We start from the raw sequence: 17,166 nt of genomic DNA on the forward strand, positions 1-17,166 counted from the left end.
GAAATGGGTTTGTGGTTCAGGGGCATCCATCCAGGGACTGGCGCCCCAGCCCTCCGGCCGCCAATCATCAGGAACTCTTTTTTTTTTTTTTTTTTTTTCTCCTGCTGCTTTAAAGAACAGATGACGTGACTTGAATGTGTGGCGTTTAGTTTCCCTTGCTGCTTGAAGTCCTTGAACGCAACACGTCTCATTCCTGCAGTGCATCGACGAGGAAGGCTTTGGTCTCTTCATCAAGACTTACTTGGAAGTGGACGACTTCCCGGCAGATCTGTGCCAGCGGCTCTTTCGCTCCTTCCAGAACTCGGAACCCGCCCAGCTCGACTGTGCCAGTGAGGACACGCACACACACACACACACACACACACACACACACACAAACAACACACACACACGCTTGTGTTGCGTTGTCCCAATATGGCGCCATAATAATAATAATGATAATAATGTAGATATGTGTATATCCTATATATGACATATCACACAGTAACGCCATTGATAATGCTAGTGATGAAGTGAATGCTAAATATGAATGCTAAATATGAATGCTAAATATGAATGCTAAATATGAATGCTAAATATGAATGCTAAATATGAACACTAAATATGAATGGTAAATATGAACAGTAAATCTGAATGCTAAATATGAACGGTAAATATAATGCTAAATGAACGGTAAATATAATGCTAAATATGAAAGCTAAATATAATGCTAAATATGAAAGCTAAATATGAATGCTAAATATGAATGCTAAATATGAACTGTAAATATGAATGCTAAATATGAACTGTAAATATGAATGCTAAATATGCTAAATATGAACGCTAAATATGAATGCTAAATATGAACGCTAAATATAAACGCTAAATATGAACGCTAAATATGAACGCTAAATATGTATGCTAAATATGAACGGTAAATATAATGCTAACTATGAATGCTAACTATGAATGCTAAATATGAACGCTAAATATGAACGCTAAATATGAACGCTAAATATGAACGCTAAATATGAACTCTAAATGTGTATGCTAAATATGAACGCTAAGTATGGACGCTAAGTATGGACGCTAAGTATGGACGCTAAGTATGGACGCTAAGTATGGACGCTAAGTATGGACGCTAAGTATGGACGCTAAGTATGGACGCTAAGTATGGACGCTAAGTATGGACGCTAAGTATGGACGCTAACTCTGAACGCTAACTCTGAACGCTAACTCTGAACGCTAACTCTGAACGCTAACTCTGAACGCTAACTCTGAACGCTAACTCTGAACGCTAACTCTGACTGCTCCGTATGTATTGTTGTCCAGAGGAAGTGTTCCTCAAGGATGTTTCCTGTTACTTCTCCCTCCTGGAGGACGGTCAGCCACGGGACAAGTTGGAGTGTAAGTCCCGTCGTTTCCTTTTCTCTCCCAAAATAAGTCCCGCCTTCCCTTTCATGATTGGCCGTTTCTCCCCAGTCGCGTTCAAGCTCTACGACAGAGACGGCAACGGCGTCCTGGACAGCTCGGTAAGACGTCCGTCAGCAACAGAGAACGTCAGGGAACTCCCTTTGTCCTTCTTTCACCGACAGGAAGTGGACAGAATCATCGCTCAGATGATGCACGCCGCCGAGTACCTGGGATGGGACGTGTCCGAGCTCAGGCCGGTAAGTCCCGCCGCGCTTGAACGCACCGCAGCCCGGCAGCTCCTCACACGAGACGCTGACAAACCTGTTTGGAGATGGCGGATGATCACGTGATCACGTGATGTTCCCGCAGGTCCTGAAGGACATGATGAAGGCCATCGATGCTGACAGCAGCGATACGGTGTCTCTGGAGGAGTGGGTGGAGGGGGGCATGACCAACGTCCCCCTGCTGGTCCTCCTGGGCTTGAAGGTACGCTCCTCCTCCTCCTCCTCCTCCTCCTCCTCCTCCTCGTCTCTCAGGCTGTTTTATGCACGCTCAGCACAACCAGTAGCAGCGACAATGGTGGCGTTCAAGGACACCGTGTCATTGTGGGAATGCTGGAAAGCACCCACACCTCTCACATTTCTTCAACCGACCGATTGCTGGTTCGATCCCCAGTCCTCGCCATTTTTAGTCTGCTATAAAGCTAATGAACAAATAGAATGGCGCCCCCTGCTGGTGATTCCATTTTTTGATATTTCTTCCCCATTGAAGATGAACGGACAACTTTCAAGGAGTTGATGGTTCGATTCTCGGTCAGTAAATAGAATTCAACACACTTCTCATATAATTCATTATTCGTCCTACAATTCAGTTCAGCTGTTGGTCGTACAGTGCACCCCCCCCCCCCCCCACCAGGTGGTTGATGGTTCAATCCCCAGTCAGTGGATAGATTTCAGTACAGTTATGGGATATTACAACATCCATTTTACATATCAGGTTGATTGAGTTTTTTATGGTTGGGGAGTGCATGTCGCTCAACTTGATGGTTGCTGGTTCAATCCTCGGTCGCTGAATAGATTTCAGAATTCATTTCAACATGTCTTCTACATTTCAGTTCAGCCTCAGTACTTCACAGTCGTAGAGGGGTCGTCTCCCAACCTCATGGTTGCTGGTTCAATCCTCGGTCGGTGGATAGATTTCAACCCGATTTGTACTGATATTTCAGCATTCGTTGTACATTTCGGTTCGGCTTCAGCACTTCACGGTCGTAGAGTGGTTGTCTCCCAACTTAATGGCTGCTGGTTCGATCCTCAGTCAGTGGATGGATTTCAACACCATTTCTGTTGTTGTAGTTTTCATTATTTTATTCCCATAATACTTTGACTTTATTCTCATCATATTATAAATGTTCCACTAGCATATTTTCTGGCTGATTTGACCATTCTATTTTTAGAATGAACCTCAGGCCAATATAAAAAGCAGCCGTGAGCCACATGTGGTCCTCATGCCGCAGTTTGTACACCCCTGGGTTAGGTTTTTCATTTGTTATGATTTCCTGTTTTCTAGTAAGAGCTAGCTTGCAAGCTAAAAGTGTGGGCTCGCCTGGTCTGCTGCACTTCTTAGTGCTGCTTCGAGGTTGCTGGTTCAATCCCTCGTTTTTCTTTTGGAAAAACGCTGACGTATTTTCCCCAAATTCAACATCACAACTTCCGTCCATTCATTTTCTCTACCGTTTATCCTCACGGGGGTCGCGGGGGTGCTGGAGCCTACCCCAGCTGTCTTTGCCTAATATAGCTCCATAAGCCAACCAAAATGGCCGACTTTTTGGTGCGTCTGCTCATGAAAGACACGCCTGCCAAACGTATTTTTTGCATGTCCTCCAGAGCGGCGTTGGGGTTTTTCCAACAATGCCAGGACTTCCCTCCCGGGCTATTTATAGCGCTCATGCAGGTTTAATGGCGGGCAGGCGGGAAGGGGGGGGGGGGCTCCCATTCAGCTTCTGGCGCTTGTACCGGGGCTTTTTTTGTCAGGATGTGTCGTGGTTTGGGTAAGAGGGCTATTAACAAATGGCCGACCGCCTCCTTCATCTGGCGATTGGAGATTATCCCGGACGCCATGACGCCTCATCATCATCATCATCATCAGCAATGTGATTAGCGGACTGGGGCTCAAACGCCGGACGCTTTTTGTGGGAGCGCAAATTGTACGTTTCGTCTTACATGAAGTCATGTTAGCATCAGAGTTGTCCAAAGTGCGGCCCTGGCGCCTTTGTGGGGCGCGGCTTGAGAAAACAAAAAAAAAAAGAAATGATAAATCAGCAATAATTGTGAGAAAAACGTCTTCATATTATGAGAATATTGTTGTTGTATTATGGGAACAATTTTTATATATTTATTATTTTATAATTCTTATAATATTATGGGAAACAAACAACAATAAATACATTTGTAATTTTTGTAAAATAAAGTTAATAATTTTTTTAGAATAAAATCACAATATTGCAAGGAAAAATATTGTAATTTTAGCAGCAAGATGGTTGAAATATTGAAGAAAAAAGTCATAACATTATGAGAAATTAAAAAAAAATAATGTTGTCATTTTTGGAAAAGGTTGGGGAAAAGGATAATATTAGCGGAATAAAGTCATGATTGAGAAGTTTCAATTATCAAAAAGTCACATTTTTACAGGAATAAACCAATTTTATGAGTAAAAACAATAATTTTAGGAGCACAGAGGTCAAATAGCAAGGAAAATTACATAAAAAAACATTAAAATCAAATCAAAATATTATGGGAAATTAGAAAAATGAATTATTAAATAATTTAATTTAAATAATTTGTAATGTTATTTTATACTTCTTATAATATTATGGGAAACAAACAACAATAAATACATTTATATTTTTTGTAAAATAAGCTTAGAATTTTTTTAGAACAAAATCATAATATTACAAGTAAAAATAATGTAATTTTAGCAGCAAAATGGTTGAAATATTGAAGAAAAAAGTCATAACATTATGAGAAATTAAAAAAAAATAATAATGTTGTCATTTTTGGAAAATTAGGTTGGGGAAAAAGGATAATATTAGCGGAATAAAGTCATGATTGAGAAGTTTCAATGATCAAAAAGTCAAATTTTTACGGGAATAAACCAATATTATGAGTAAAAACAATAATTTTAGGAGCACAGAGGTCAAATAGCAAGGAAAATTACATAAAAACATTAAAATCAAAAATCAAATCAAAATACTATGGGAAATTTGAATAATTAATAATTAAATAATTTAATTTAAATAATTTTAAATATTTTTTTTAAATAATTAAAGTTGTAATTTTTGGAAAATAAATCAGGGAAAATATATTATAATGGGAATAAGGTTATAATTAAGAGAAAGAAGCTCTAAAAAAAAAAACAGTTTTCCCCGGTAAACCTGTAATATTAAGAGGAAAAATAATGTCATTTTAGAAGCAGTGAGTTGAAATATTAAATTTTTATTGTGAGAAATTAAAAAAATAAAATAAATAGGTAAAAATAATAAAATAAATGAGTTGTGGAAAAAGATATCATGTTATGAGAATAAAGTCAAAATATGATGAGAATAAAGCGATAATATTACGAGAAAAAAATGTAGCAAGAAGGTGTGTGCTCTCCCCGGTCTAGATGACCCAGACGGACGGTCAGCACTTGTGGAGGATGAAGCACTTCAACAAGCCGGCCTACTGCAACGTGTGCCACAGCATGCTGCTGGGCCTCCGGAAGCAAGGCCTGTGCTGCACCTGTGAGTACCCGCCGCCGCCACAAGAGGGAGACAGAGCTCAGCGTGTCTGTGTGTGTGTGTGTGTGTCCTGCCGCAGGCTGCAAGTACACCGTCCACGGCCGCTGCGCCAACAGGAACCCGGCCCCTTGCGCCAGGACCTACGTCAAGTCCAAGAAAGAGACAGGGGTACGCCGTCGTCACGGCAACGCTCCCCAATAGTGTGTAAGTGTTCCCCGGTTCTTTCAGGTTCCGGCCCACGACTGGGTGAGCGGCAACTGCGACTCCAGGAAGTGCGACAAATGCCAGAAGAAGATCAAGAGCTTCCAAGGCCTGACGGGCAAACACTGCGTGTGGTGCCACGCCATGGTGAGCAACGCAACCTTCAGTCGCACTCAAGGACGTTTCAAGGTCACCTCTTGTTTTTCAGCGTCACGACGCCTGCGCCGTGCAGGAGCCCAGCGAGTGCACGTGCGGCCCGCTACGAGACCACATCCTGCCTCCCTGGGCCGTCTATCCCGTCATCAAGGTAGACGCCGACAACAAATACAGAATCATCAAAGTAGAAGGGATAGGAGGAAACTAATGGGGGCAGAGCATGCTAACCATGCTAACCATGCTGAAAACGTTGATTTTGTCCCCAAGGAAAGGACGGCCAACAATGGCTGCTGCGCTCAGACGGACGACGCTGAGCTCAACACAACTCCCGACGGACAAATCCTTCAGGTTTTCTTCACATGTCCAACACCTCATATTATTATTATTATTATTATTATTCTGATTATTATTGTTAGAACATCAATTGTTGAGTTTTTGGTCTTTTATTGCCACAGATTAGCCCTGTGCCAAACACACACCCTCTTCTGGTCTTTGTCAACCCCAAAAGTGGAGGCAAGCAGGGGGAAAGGTCAGCCCAAACATTCCTTATTTTATTTTATTTTATTTTATTTTATTTTATTTTATTTTATTTTATTTTATTTTATTTTATTTTATTTTATTTTATTTTATTTTATTTTATTTTATTTTATTTTATTTTATTTTATTTTATTTTATAAATAAAATAAATTATTATTTATAATATTATTATACATTATATTATATTTATATATATTATTTATAATGATAATGAATTTTTATTTTATTTATTTTTTTCCCATTTCTGCTGGGTTTTTTTTCCAGCTATTTCAAATATAATGATGATGTATAATATTGTCATAATATTTCATTTTATTTTATTTATAAAATAAATTAAATAAATTATTATTTATAATATTATTATACATTATATTACATATATATATTATTTATATTAATATTTTTATTTTATTTATTTTTCCCCATTTCTGCTGTTTTTTTCCAGCTATTTCAAATATCATGATGATGTATAATATTGCCATAATATTTTATTTTATTTATAAAATAAAATAAATTACTATTATATTATTATACATTATATTATATTTATATGTATTATTTATCATTTTTATTTTATTTTATTTATTTTTTCCCCATTTTTGTTTTTTTCCTGCTATTTCAAATATAATGATGATGTATAATATTGCCATAATATTTTGACTTTATTCCCATAATATTATACATTTTTCCCCAATCAAATTTTATTTGTCCTGTTTGCTTCTCATATTATGACTTTAAAAAGTAAATTTCAAATTTACACTACTATTTTTTCTCATAATATTATGAAATAATTCTAGTAAATTATTTTTTTTAGTATAGACTTTTTTTCTCTTCATATTTTGTTTCATTCTGATAAATTACACAAAAAAATTTCCATTTCTGCTACTAAAATGACATCTTTTATTTTGAAATATTTTGACTTTATTCTTGTAATATTCTTGAACAAAATGGTTATGTTAAATGATATTTTTTCACCTGTGATTTATGTAGCAATAAGTGTTTAAATATGAATATTGGTGGAGTCATTGAAGCAAGAACGTTTGTGTTTTGGTGCATTTCAGGGTCCTGCGTAAATTTCAGTATTTGCTGAACCCTCGCCAGGTGTACAACCTGTCCAATGGCGGCCCGGCGGCAGGGTGAGATGAGCGCTTATGATGATGATGATGATGATAATGACGATGATGATGCTGACTTGGTCTGTGTGGTTGTCCCTGGCCCAGCCTGAGCTTCTTCAAGGACCTTCAGGACTACAGGATCCTGGTGTGCGGCGGAGACGGCACAGTGGGTTGGATCCTGGACGCCATCGGTGAGTTTGTGGTCCGACGCCACGGCCAAGACGACCTTGTCTGTGTAAGGTCAAAGTGCACACGGGCTTGTGGCGTCTTCTCCGCTCCCGGCAGACAAAGCCAACCTGCTGGTGAGGCCGCCCGTCGCCGTACTTCCTCTGGGCACAGGAAATGACCTGGCTCGATGTCTGCGGTGGGGAGGAGGTAGGAGACAAAATAAGACGCCTTTCTTCACTTCCTGTTGTGTTGCATCATTCGCGCTAACCGCGACGATACGCATCGCCGCTAAAGAGCGCTTGTCTTTTCATATTCAATATTATACTACTAAAGGTTTCCAATAAGTACTCACTAAATACTGTCAAATATATTTACTTTTTTCTTCCGCATGTAAATATCTAATTATGAAATATTATAGAGCTTTTTTATTGTTTATTTATTGATAATACATCTACTTATCTATTTAAGTACTTTTACTTACTGTACTTATTTCAATACTACTACACTTTCATGTGTATAAAAATTGTACAGTTAATATTAATTCTTCCTATTCTGTTCTATTTTTTATAATATTACGTACAAGTTGGTTCAACCTCATTTTAGTTATTTAATTATGATTAGATGTATATTTGGAATCTGTTAAAAAAATTATTATTACATTAGGTTTCATTATATTTTACTTGTACTATTATATCATTTTAATATTATATACTAATTTGCTCTTTTTTAATGTCTAATTTAAAAAAATCATGCTTTTTAATTTTTTTTATTTTTTAAATTGTTTATTTAATTTTTTATTTTATCAATTTTATTCGTTATTAATTTTAACTGCATATTTTATTTTCATTTTAGATTTTTGAATTATTTTTAATTTCAATTTAAGATTATTTAAAAACAATGAAAATGTTTAAATCTTAACTTTTAATTTTTGAATTAGTTTCTGTTTTTTTAATTAGTTTTAAATTATTTTTAAAAAATTGGTAATTTTAACATTTACATTTTTTATTGTATTTTTTCTGTTTTATATTTTATTTATGTTTGTATTTAAAATGTGTTATTAATATTAAATGCATATTTTTTTTATTTTCAATTTTTTAATTATTTCTAATTTAAATTTAAAATTATTCAAAACATGAACATTTAAAAATCTTAACTTTTAATTTTTAAATTAGTTTCTTTATTTTTTAAATTAGTTTTAATTTTTTTTAATTGTTCATTTTAACATTTACATTTTTTATTGTATTTTTTTCAGTTTTATTTTTTATTTATGTTTTTATTTAATGTATGTAGAATGTTTATTTGAGTCATTGAAATACAACCGGAAGTATATGATAATATATAGTATATGTTTATAATATATATATATAGTATATAATAGTATATATTTATTTATAAGCGTTACAAATGGCGGTAAAATGAATTTCCAAATAAACACCAGTCCTCCAATAAATGCGTGCTAAAATCTCCAGGATGAGAATGAGGGAACGCGACCGAACTTCCTGTTAAGACGTGAAAGCTCATTTCAAAATAAAGCAGGAAGTGAAGTGGGCCGAAGTCGCGTGGTGCGTTCGTGTGGCACGGGTGAGCAGGTGTTTTTCCCGGGTGCCGTGTCAGGGTACGACGGGGAGGACCTGAGTCGCATCCTCAAGGACATCGAGGGCAGCTCGGAGGTTCCGATGGACCGCTGGAGCGTGCGCGTCGTCACCGACGAGGGCCAAGAGGAGGGCGACCCCGTGCCGTACGAAATCATCAACAACTACTTCTCCATCGGCGTGGTGAGACTCCGCCGTCCCGGGCGGCCATTTTCTATCCGGGTGCCGTGTTAACGTGTGTGTGTGTGTGTGCCGACAGGACGCATCCATCGCTCACCGCTTCCACACTATGAGGGAGAAACACCCACAGAAGTTTAACAGCAGGTGAGACTTGGCTCCTCCCAGAAAGGGCGTGGCCATAAAAGCAGCTAACCTGCGTTGGTGCAGGATGAAGAACAAGCTGTGGTATTTCGAGTTCGCCACCTCGGAGACCATCTCGGCTTCCTGCAAGAAGCTCGGCGAGAGTCTCAGCATGGAGGTGAGACCCCGCCACAATAAAAGCATCGCAGCAAGGCAACGCGGTGGCTTTGGCGTCTTGTCTCCAGTGCTGCGGGACGCCTTTGGACTTGGGCGGCTTGTCTCTGGAGGGCGTGGCCGTCCTCAACATTCCCAGCATGCACGGCGGCTCCAACCTGTGGGGTGACACCAAAAAGGGGGACGCCAAGGGACCGAGCGCTACCGACGAGCCCGACGTCATCGTGGACCCCGAGATCCTCAAAGTGACCGGACAAGGTACTTGGACCGGGGAGTCCGAAAAACCTGAAGGTGAAAATCCCACTCATGGATCCTTTGCAGACCTCAGCGACCGCAGGCTGGAGGTGGTGGGCCTGGAGGGCGCCATGGAGATGGGCCAGATCTACACGGGCCTGAAGAGCGCCGTCAGGCTGGCCAAGACCTCGCAGCTCACCATCAGGTGACGCCATCAGACTCGTGCGGTCGTTTGCGTAACGCTACGGTAATTAAGCTAGGACGAGAAAGGGCGTAGCGACATCAGTTAACATCGACAAGTTGTTTACATGGGACGCCATGTTTTTGTATGCTAGCTAGCAGGCTATAAATTAGCCATAAATGTCATAAGTTAGCATTAGACGTACAGGACTCTACCATTTGTGTTCCATTGTAGGGGAACGCTTTCCTCCTAATTCAACATACGTGAAAAAAATTATGTAGAATCATATTTTTGTCAGTCTTTCTGTATGCTAGCTATCAGGCTACTTCCTGGTTACTAAAGAATGACATAAGTTAGCATTAGACGTACAGGACTCTACCATTTTTGTTCCATTGTAGGGGAACGCTTTCCTCGTGAGTCAACATACGTGAAAAAAATTATGTAGCATCATATTTTTGTCAGTCTTTCTGTATGCTAGCTATAGCTATAGCTAGCTACTTCCTGGTTACTGGAGAATGACAAATTAGCATTAGACGTACAGGACTCTACCATTTCAGTTCCATTGTAGGGGAACGCTTTCCTCGTGACTGAACATACGTGAAAAAAATTATGTAGCATCATATTTTTGTCAGTCTTTCTGTATGCTAGCTATAGCTATAGCTAGCTACTTCCTGGTTACTGGAGAATGACATAAGTTAGCATTAGACGTACGGGACTCTACCATTTGTGTTCCATTGTAGGGGAACGCTTTCCTCGTGAGTCAACATACGTGAAAAAAATGATGTAGCATCATATTTTTGTCAGTCTTTCTGTATGCTAGCTATAGCTATAGCTAGCTACTTCCTGGTTACTGGAGAATGACATAAGTTAGCATTAGACGTACGGGACTCTACCATTTGTGTTCCATTGTAGGGGAACGCTTTCCTCGTGAGTCAACATACGTGGAAAAAAAAATATGTAGCATCATATTTTTGTCAGTCTTTCTGTATGCTAGCTATCAGGCTAATTCCTGGTTACTAAAGAATGACATGAGTTAGCATTATTGTTAGCATCCATTGGAGGGGAACGCTTTCCTTGTGACTGAACATACGTGAAAAAAATTATGTAGCATCATATTTTTGTCAGTCTTTCTGTATGCTAGCTATAGCTAGCTTCATCCTGGTTACTGGAGAATGACATAAGTTAGCATAAGACGTACGGGACTCTACCATTTGTGTTCCATTGTAGGGGAACGCTTTCCTCGTGAGTCAACATACGTGGAAAAAAAAATATGTAGCATCATATTTTTGTCAGTCTTTCTGTATGCTAGCTATCAGGCTAATTCCTGGTTACTAAAGAATGACATGAGTTAGCATTATTGTTAGCATCCATTGGAGGGGAACGCTTTCCTTGTGACTGAACATACGTGAAAAAAATTATGTAGCATCATATTTTTGTCAGTCTTTCTGTATGCTAGCTATAGCTAGCTTCATCCTGGTTACTGGAGAATGACATAAGTTAGCATAAGACGTACGGGACTCTACCATTTGTGTTCCATTGTAGGGGAACGCTTTCTTCGTGAGTCAACATACGTGAAAAAAAATATGTAGCATCATATTTTTGTCAGTCTTTCTGTATGTTAGCTATAGCTAGCTACTTCCTGGTTACCGGAGAATGACATACGTTAGCATTAAATCTGCTTCCATTTTGTTTCTATGGCCTCAGGACCAAGAAAGCCTTGCCCATGCAGATCGATGGAGAGCCGTGGATGCAGCCGCCATGCACGGTAAAAACACGACAAAGCATTCTATTTTTTTTTTTTCTCGATGTTTCTCGCTATTCTTCTACTCGCTCGTGAAATGTTTGTGTTGTGCTTTCAGATCTACATCACACACAAGAACCAAGCTAGCATGTTGATGGCTCCTCAGGCTAAATCCTCCGGCTTCTTCAACTACAAATAAAGGCAGACGCTAGCTAGCATTAGCTCAGGGTACCATACGGTGGTATTTGTTAGTATTCTTACAAAATACTTAAAAACTGAAATCCTAGGCTCAATTTAGGCATTTTTGTTTGGAATCAAAAAGGAAAATAAGATGCCGTAATTCAAAATGAATGTATCGCCCCTTTATTAGCATATAAAAACACTACTATAAGACAGTACCATGTGACTTCTCCCAGCCAATCACAGAGGGGGATGTGGTTAGCAGAATGAAAATGGAAGAAAATCATACTGATATAATTTTTAAAAATGTAATGATAATTGTGTAAAAATACCAAAAAATGTGTGCTTAAATTTTGAAATTTTACTAATTTTCCCCTAATTTCTATTTCTAAGTTTTTATACGTTTTTATCAGAATACAAATGTTACTAGAGTTGCCAGACTACTAGCCGAGAGCACCACAGGATTGTTAGTATTCTCCTGGTATAAAAACTAAAACTTTTTTTGGAAACCAGAAATTAAAACAACAACAAATGATTATCTAATTGAAAATATGTGAAAATCATACTGTTAGAATGTTTTTATAAATGCAATAATTTTCCCTTTTTTCACCATGATTTTTATGATATTTAATATTAGCATTAAAGTAAAACTAAAACAAAAAGATTATGCATTTCTATATAAAATCAGAAATGAAAAGAATGGAAATAAAATGCCATATTTCACAATGAATGTATCACCCTTTATAGTCCAATCAAACAGTACCATGTGACTTCTCCCAGCCAATCACACAGGGTTAGCAGCATAGAAATCGAAGAAAGTTTAAAAAAAAAAAAAAGATAATTATAAGAATTGTACAATTTTTTTCTCTAATTTTTATTATATTAAAAAATAGTCAGAAGACAAATACTGCTATGGTTGCTGTACTACTAGCTAAGGGCACCATATATAATTGTTAGTATATAAAACAACAGATGCCTACATTGTTTTTTTTTTTAATATAACAATAATTGCTTAAAAATACACAAAAATGTGGGCTTAAAGTTAGGAATTTTAATAATGTTTTTCTATATTTTGATTATATCTAAAAGCATTTTGTCAGAATACAAATAATGCTATGGTTGCCCCCCACTGTCTCCATTATTGTACATAGACCAGGTTTTCTAAATATATGACGTCATGCTACAGAAAAATGGAAAATGTTAAAAATAAAAGATGAGAAAAATAACATTTATTCAATACAATCCTCCAATGCTGCTGTGTAGGATTTAGTGTGCTTGAGAAAAAGGTTCGCCGCTGCCTTTTCGATTGCTTTTGTCTGGCTCGAGTCGACACACTGGGAGTGGTGCACACGTGCACTTTGCTAACATGTCGTATGTTGTTGTGTAGTTGTTCTTGTGGCTAATAAATCATAACATAAATAAGAATAAGATGTTTGCAGAGGACCAGGAGCTGAGTGTTTGGTCTGTAATTGTGTGTTTGTGTTGAGGATGGATGGATTGTGTGTCAATAAGGCAACGATGTTGTCATTTGTAAAGAAGTTTACGAAGAAAAGGAGAAACGATGTGAGGATATTTGAATAGATAATATCATATTTAGATTATATTTTGCTCATGTGACTGCCCCGAGTAAGCCAATGTGCAACTGTACTTAATAAAAACCACAAATTGACACTTTTGTTTGTTATTCTCAACCATCGCCAACACTCTGGCAGGAAATACATTGTGATTTTGATTTGTGCCACAAGAGGGCGCCATTTACTTGCCTCCAGCATGACTTTGTACATACATTTTCTTTACTAGTAAGTTTTATAGACATAGATTATAAAACTGTTTCACTAGCCTATTTTCGTTGTTGTTGCCGTAGATTTCAGCACTCCTTGGAATATAGACGATCTTTGACTAGAAACCCCTAGCCTTTGATTTGGTTTTTAACTGCAGTGAGTACTAAAACAGTCACAAAGAGCATCTTTGACTAGTATTTTGCAGTACGTCCTTAAAAACAGCAAAGTGCTCCTGTCATATAGAGAATCTTTGACTAACTTTTTTTCAGTAGGTAAAAACATCAGCCAGGACATCCAGTGTGTATTTAAAAAAAAGAAAAATACCATAAATCAAGGATATTAGAAATATCCGAGGTGTCCCCCAACGCAACTGGAATCCTGAACGAAGCCCCGCCCACACAGCAGCTGGCCACGAGACAGCGAAGCCCCGCCCCCAGCCCGAGCCTCAGCAACTCCACGTTGAAGAGTTGTGGTTCTTCAGTCCCGAAGGACGGCACTCTGTCGCCCGGCTGTCTGTACCGTTCGTCCGCTTGCCTGCCGGAGTAACTTCCACGCTCTTTCTGACCGACTCGCGGCAGGCTGGTACCCCGCGCCATGACCTTCCGGAGGCTGAAGACGGTCCACTCCAACGGGCCGGCTTCCCCGGACACCGACGTCCACTTGCCGCCGTCCCGCTCGGACAGCTGCGGGACGAGCGTCTCCTCGGAGGTTTACAACTACAAGACGCTCGCTTACTCCGGAGGAACGCTGCCTAGAAACTACAAAAAGGTAAGAAAAAGTGTTTTAAAAACACCTGTTGACACTTAAGATGTCTGCTTGAGATAATTATTATTCATTTAGTTGTGAATCATTTGACGAATCAGCGTTCAGTTGCTTAAGTTAAGCTAGCTGGGTGGTGCGTTCATGAGTTATCGTTTTTTTTTTAAAGAGGATGATGTTGTGTACTCTTCGGTTTTCTGTTTTTCACCTGAATCGGTTTGTTTGTCTTGTGGGTCATCGGTTCCACGATATTTGTATGTTTTTACTGATAAAACACACACATAATGTATGAACATGACTACGGGTTATTTAAAGCTTGACAATGCAGATCTTTTATTTTTCTATTTGCTTTTGAGACAACAAATTCCGTCGTGACGTCACTGCTGGTGTATGACGTCACGTGAACGTCCAAAGATGTAACCGAAGCTCCCGAGTGGTATTAGTTGTGGCTTGTTGTTGTTGTTGTTGTTCAACGGTTTGGAAAGTGGGCGTGGATTTTAATTCAACATTCATTGGCTGTGGAATTTGTGGAATGGTCTGTTCCGGGGTCAAATTATCGTAAAAGTTTTATGAAGGATCAAAGTGTAAATAAAAGAGCTTCCTCCCTTTTGAAATATCGATGCTTTAAAAGCAGGATGCCTTTTTCATCTCTTTTTCCTGTTCCGCAAGTGTAAAAAGAAGTGAACCACGGTTGTTTATATGTGTAAAAACCTTACAAAACACAATTATCTTGCGTCACGATGCATTCAGGCGCATCTTGAAGTGTAAAAAGAAGTTAACCCCTGCTAATAACCCCTAATAGTTATTAGTGACGATGCGTTTGGGGACCCCCGGTTGAGGGGCGCTCCAAAAGAAAGCCAAAGAAAAAGCAAAAAGATGCCACGGAATGAAGTGGTGTGTTCCAAATAATGTGTGTGTGTTATGATAGGCTGTGATGATATCATTCTTACGTGATTACGTCATTCTTGAAAGATTGCGTAACATTTTGGGGGCCATGTTTTCCTGGACTTTGTCGGACTTTAGTAGCTGAGAAAGTCCACATCCGCACTCGAGGCCAACAAGGCAGCATTGTGAGCATGCAGGGTGTGTGTGTGTTTGGGGGGGGGGGGTAGAGTTTTTGGGAATAATAACGGCTTTGAGTGAGACGTCTTGCGTGACAATTGAGCAAGTGTAAGAAAGTTTACGAGGCGGCGCCACAAAGCCACCTTTCACGGCAACACGGTTGGAGGAGAAGAAGACCACGCGTGTCCTTGTGGACAAATACCCTCCTTATTTATTTTGGAGGGACGCGGTCCTGACCCCCGCCTCACTTGGACTCAATGTACGCAGTGTGCCGCACGCTCCTCCCGCCGGGAAGAGGCTCAGACCCGCGGTTGCAACACGACACAGCGCTCCTGTCATATGGAGGATCTTTGATCAGTGTTTATTTTGCACTAGATCCTCACAATACATATACAGGATCTTTGACTGAGGTCCCTAAAAACAGCATAGACTCCTATCTTATTGATGGTCTTTGGCGAGTTAGTTTACAGCAGAGTCCAAAAAAAAACAGCACAGTGCTCCTGATATATGGAGGATCTTTGATTAGCGTTTATTTTGCACTAGATCCTCAAAAATGGCCCCGTCATCTTTGACTCCTGCAGTAGGTCCTCAAAAACAGCTGCCAAAGAGGTTTTTTGTAGCAGATGTTTTTAAAAACAGCATACCCCCCCCCCCCCCCCGTCATAGAGCATTTTTACACAAGGTCTTCAACAACACCATACAGGATATGACAAATACAAATACAGGATCTTTGACTGAGGTCCCTAAAAACAGCAGTAGACTCCTGTTTTATTGATGGTCTTTGACGAGTTAGTTTACAGCAGAGTCCAAAAAAAAACAGCACAGCGCTCCTGTCATATGGAGGATCTTTGATCAGCGTTTATTTTGATTTTGCTCTAGATCCTCAAAAATGGCCCCGTCATCTTTGATTCCTGTTTTTGCAGTAGGTCCTCAAAAACAGCTGCCACAGAGGATATTTGCTGAGTGTTTTTTTGTAGCAGATGTTTTTAAAAACAGCATAACCCCCCCCCCCCCCCCCCGTCATAGAGCATTTTTACACAAGGTCCTCAACAACACCATACAGGATACCAATACAGGATCTTTGACTGAGGTCCCTAAAAACAGCAGTAGACTCCTGTCTTATTGATGGTCTTTGACATGTTAGTTTACAGCAGAGTCCCAAAAAAAAATAGCACAGCGCTCCTGTCATATGGAGGATCTTTGATCAGCGTTTATTTTGCACTAGATCCTCAAAAATGGCCCCATCATCTTTGATTCCTGTTTTTGTAGCAGGTCCTCAAAAACAGCTGCCATAGAGGATCTTTGTAGCAGATGTTTTTAAAACCCCCCCTCGTCATAGAGCATTTTTACACGAGGTCCTCAACACCATACAGGATACAAATACAGGATTTTTGACTGAGGTCCCTAAAAACAGCAGTAGACTCCTGTTTTATTGATGGTCTTCGACGAGTTAGTTTACAGCAGAGTAAAAAAAAAAAAAAACAGCACAGCGCTCCTGTCATATGGAGGATCTTTGATCAGCGTTTATTTTGCTCTAGATCCTCAAAAATGGCCCCGTCATCTTTGACTCCTGCAGTAGGTCCTCAAAAACAGCTGCCACAGAGGATCTTTGTTTTTGTAGGAGATGTTTTTAAAAACAGCATAACCCCCCCCCCCCCCCCCCCGTCATAGAGCATTTTTACACAAGGTCCTCAACAACACCATACAGGATACAAATACAGGATCTTTGACTGAGGTCCCTAAAAACAGCAGTAGACTCCTGTTTTATTGATGGTCTTTGACGAGTTAGTTTACAGCAGAGTCCAAAAAAAAAACAGC

General features: G+C 39.3%; 2 protein-coding genes across 2 annotated transcripts in view; both read left to right on the plus strand.

Annotated features, from left to right (window-relative positions):
• Positions 1-13,414, plus strand: part of dgkaa (diacylglycerol kinase, alpha a) — a 32,652-nt gene extending 19,238 nt beyond the window's left edge. The window contains exons 6-26 of the mRNA XM_058050884.1: positions 200-329; positions 1,312-1,386; positions 1,462-1,511; positions 1,575-1,649; positions 1,762-1,878; positions 5,053-5,170; positions 5,247-5,335; positions 5,396-5,515; positions 5,577-5,675; positions 5,792-5,872; positions 5,980-6,053; positions 7,123-7,197; positions 7,282-7,367; positions 7,462-7,551; positions 8,959-9,119; positions 9,196-9,260; positions 9,324-9,414; positions 9,482-9,668; positions 9,732-9,849; positions 11,530-11,590; positions 11,685-13,414. Of these exons, the coding sequence (XP_057906867.1) occupies positions 200-329; positions 1,312-1,386; positions 1,462-1,511; positions 1,575-1,649; positions 1,762-1,878; positions 5,053-5,170; positions 5,247-5,335; positions 5,396-5,515; positions 5,577-5,675; positions 5,792-5,872; positions 5,980-6,053; positions 7,123-7,197; positions 7,282-7,367; positions 7,462-7,551; positions 8,959-9,119; positions 9,196-9,260; positions 9,324-9,414; positions 9,482-9,668; positions 9,732-9,849; positions 11,530-11,590; positions 11,685-11,765 (2,043 nt within the window). The 3' untranslated portion in view covers positions 11,766-13,414. The remainder of the gene's footprint in view (positions 1-199; positions 330-1,311; positions 1,387-1,461; positions 1,512-1,574; positions 1,650-1,761; positions 1,879-5,052; positions 5,171-5,246; positions 5,336-5,395; positions 5,516-5,576; positions 5,676-5,791; positions 5,873-5,979; positions 6,054-7,122; positions 7,198-7,281; positions 7,368-7,461; positions 7,552-8,958; positions 9,120-9,195; positions 9,261-9,323; positions 9,415-9,481; positions 9,669-9,731; positions 9,850-11,529; positions 11,591-11,684) is intronic.
• Positions 13,415-13,521: 107 nt separating this feature from the next.
• The window catches only part of tamalin (trafficking regulator and scaffold protein tamalin), a 12,748-nt gene continuing 9,103 nt past the window's right edge, over positions 13,522-17,166 (plus strand). The window contains exon 1 of the mRNA XM_058050885.1: positions 13,522-14,295. Coding sequence (XP_057906868.1) covers positions 14,122-14,295 — 174 coding nt within the window. The 5' untranslated portion in view covers positions 13,522-14,121. The remainder of the gene's footprint in view (positions 14,296-17,166) is intronic.

This window comes from Doryrhamphus excisus, chromosome 16 (assembly GCF_030265055.1).
Source record: "Doryrhamphus excisus isolate RoL2022-K1 chromosome 16, RoL_Dexc_1.0, whole genome shotgun sequence".
Lineage (NCBI taxonomy): Eukaryota > Metazoa > Chordata > Actinopteri > Syngnathiformes > Syngnathidae > Doryrhamphus > Doryrhamphus excisus.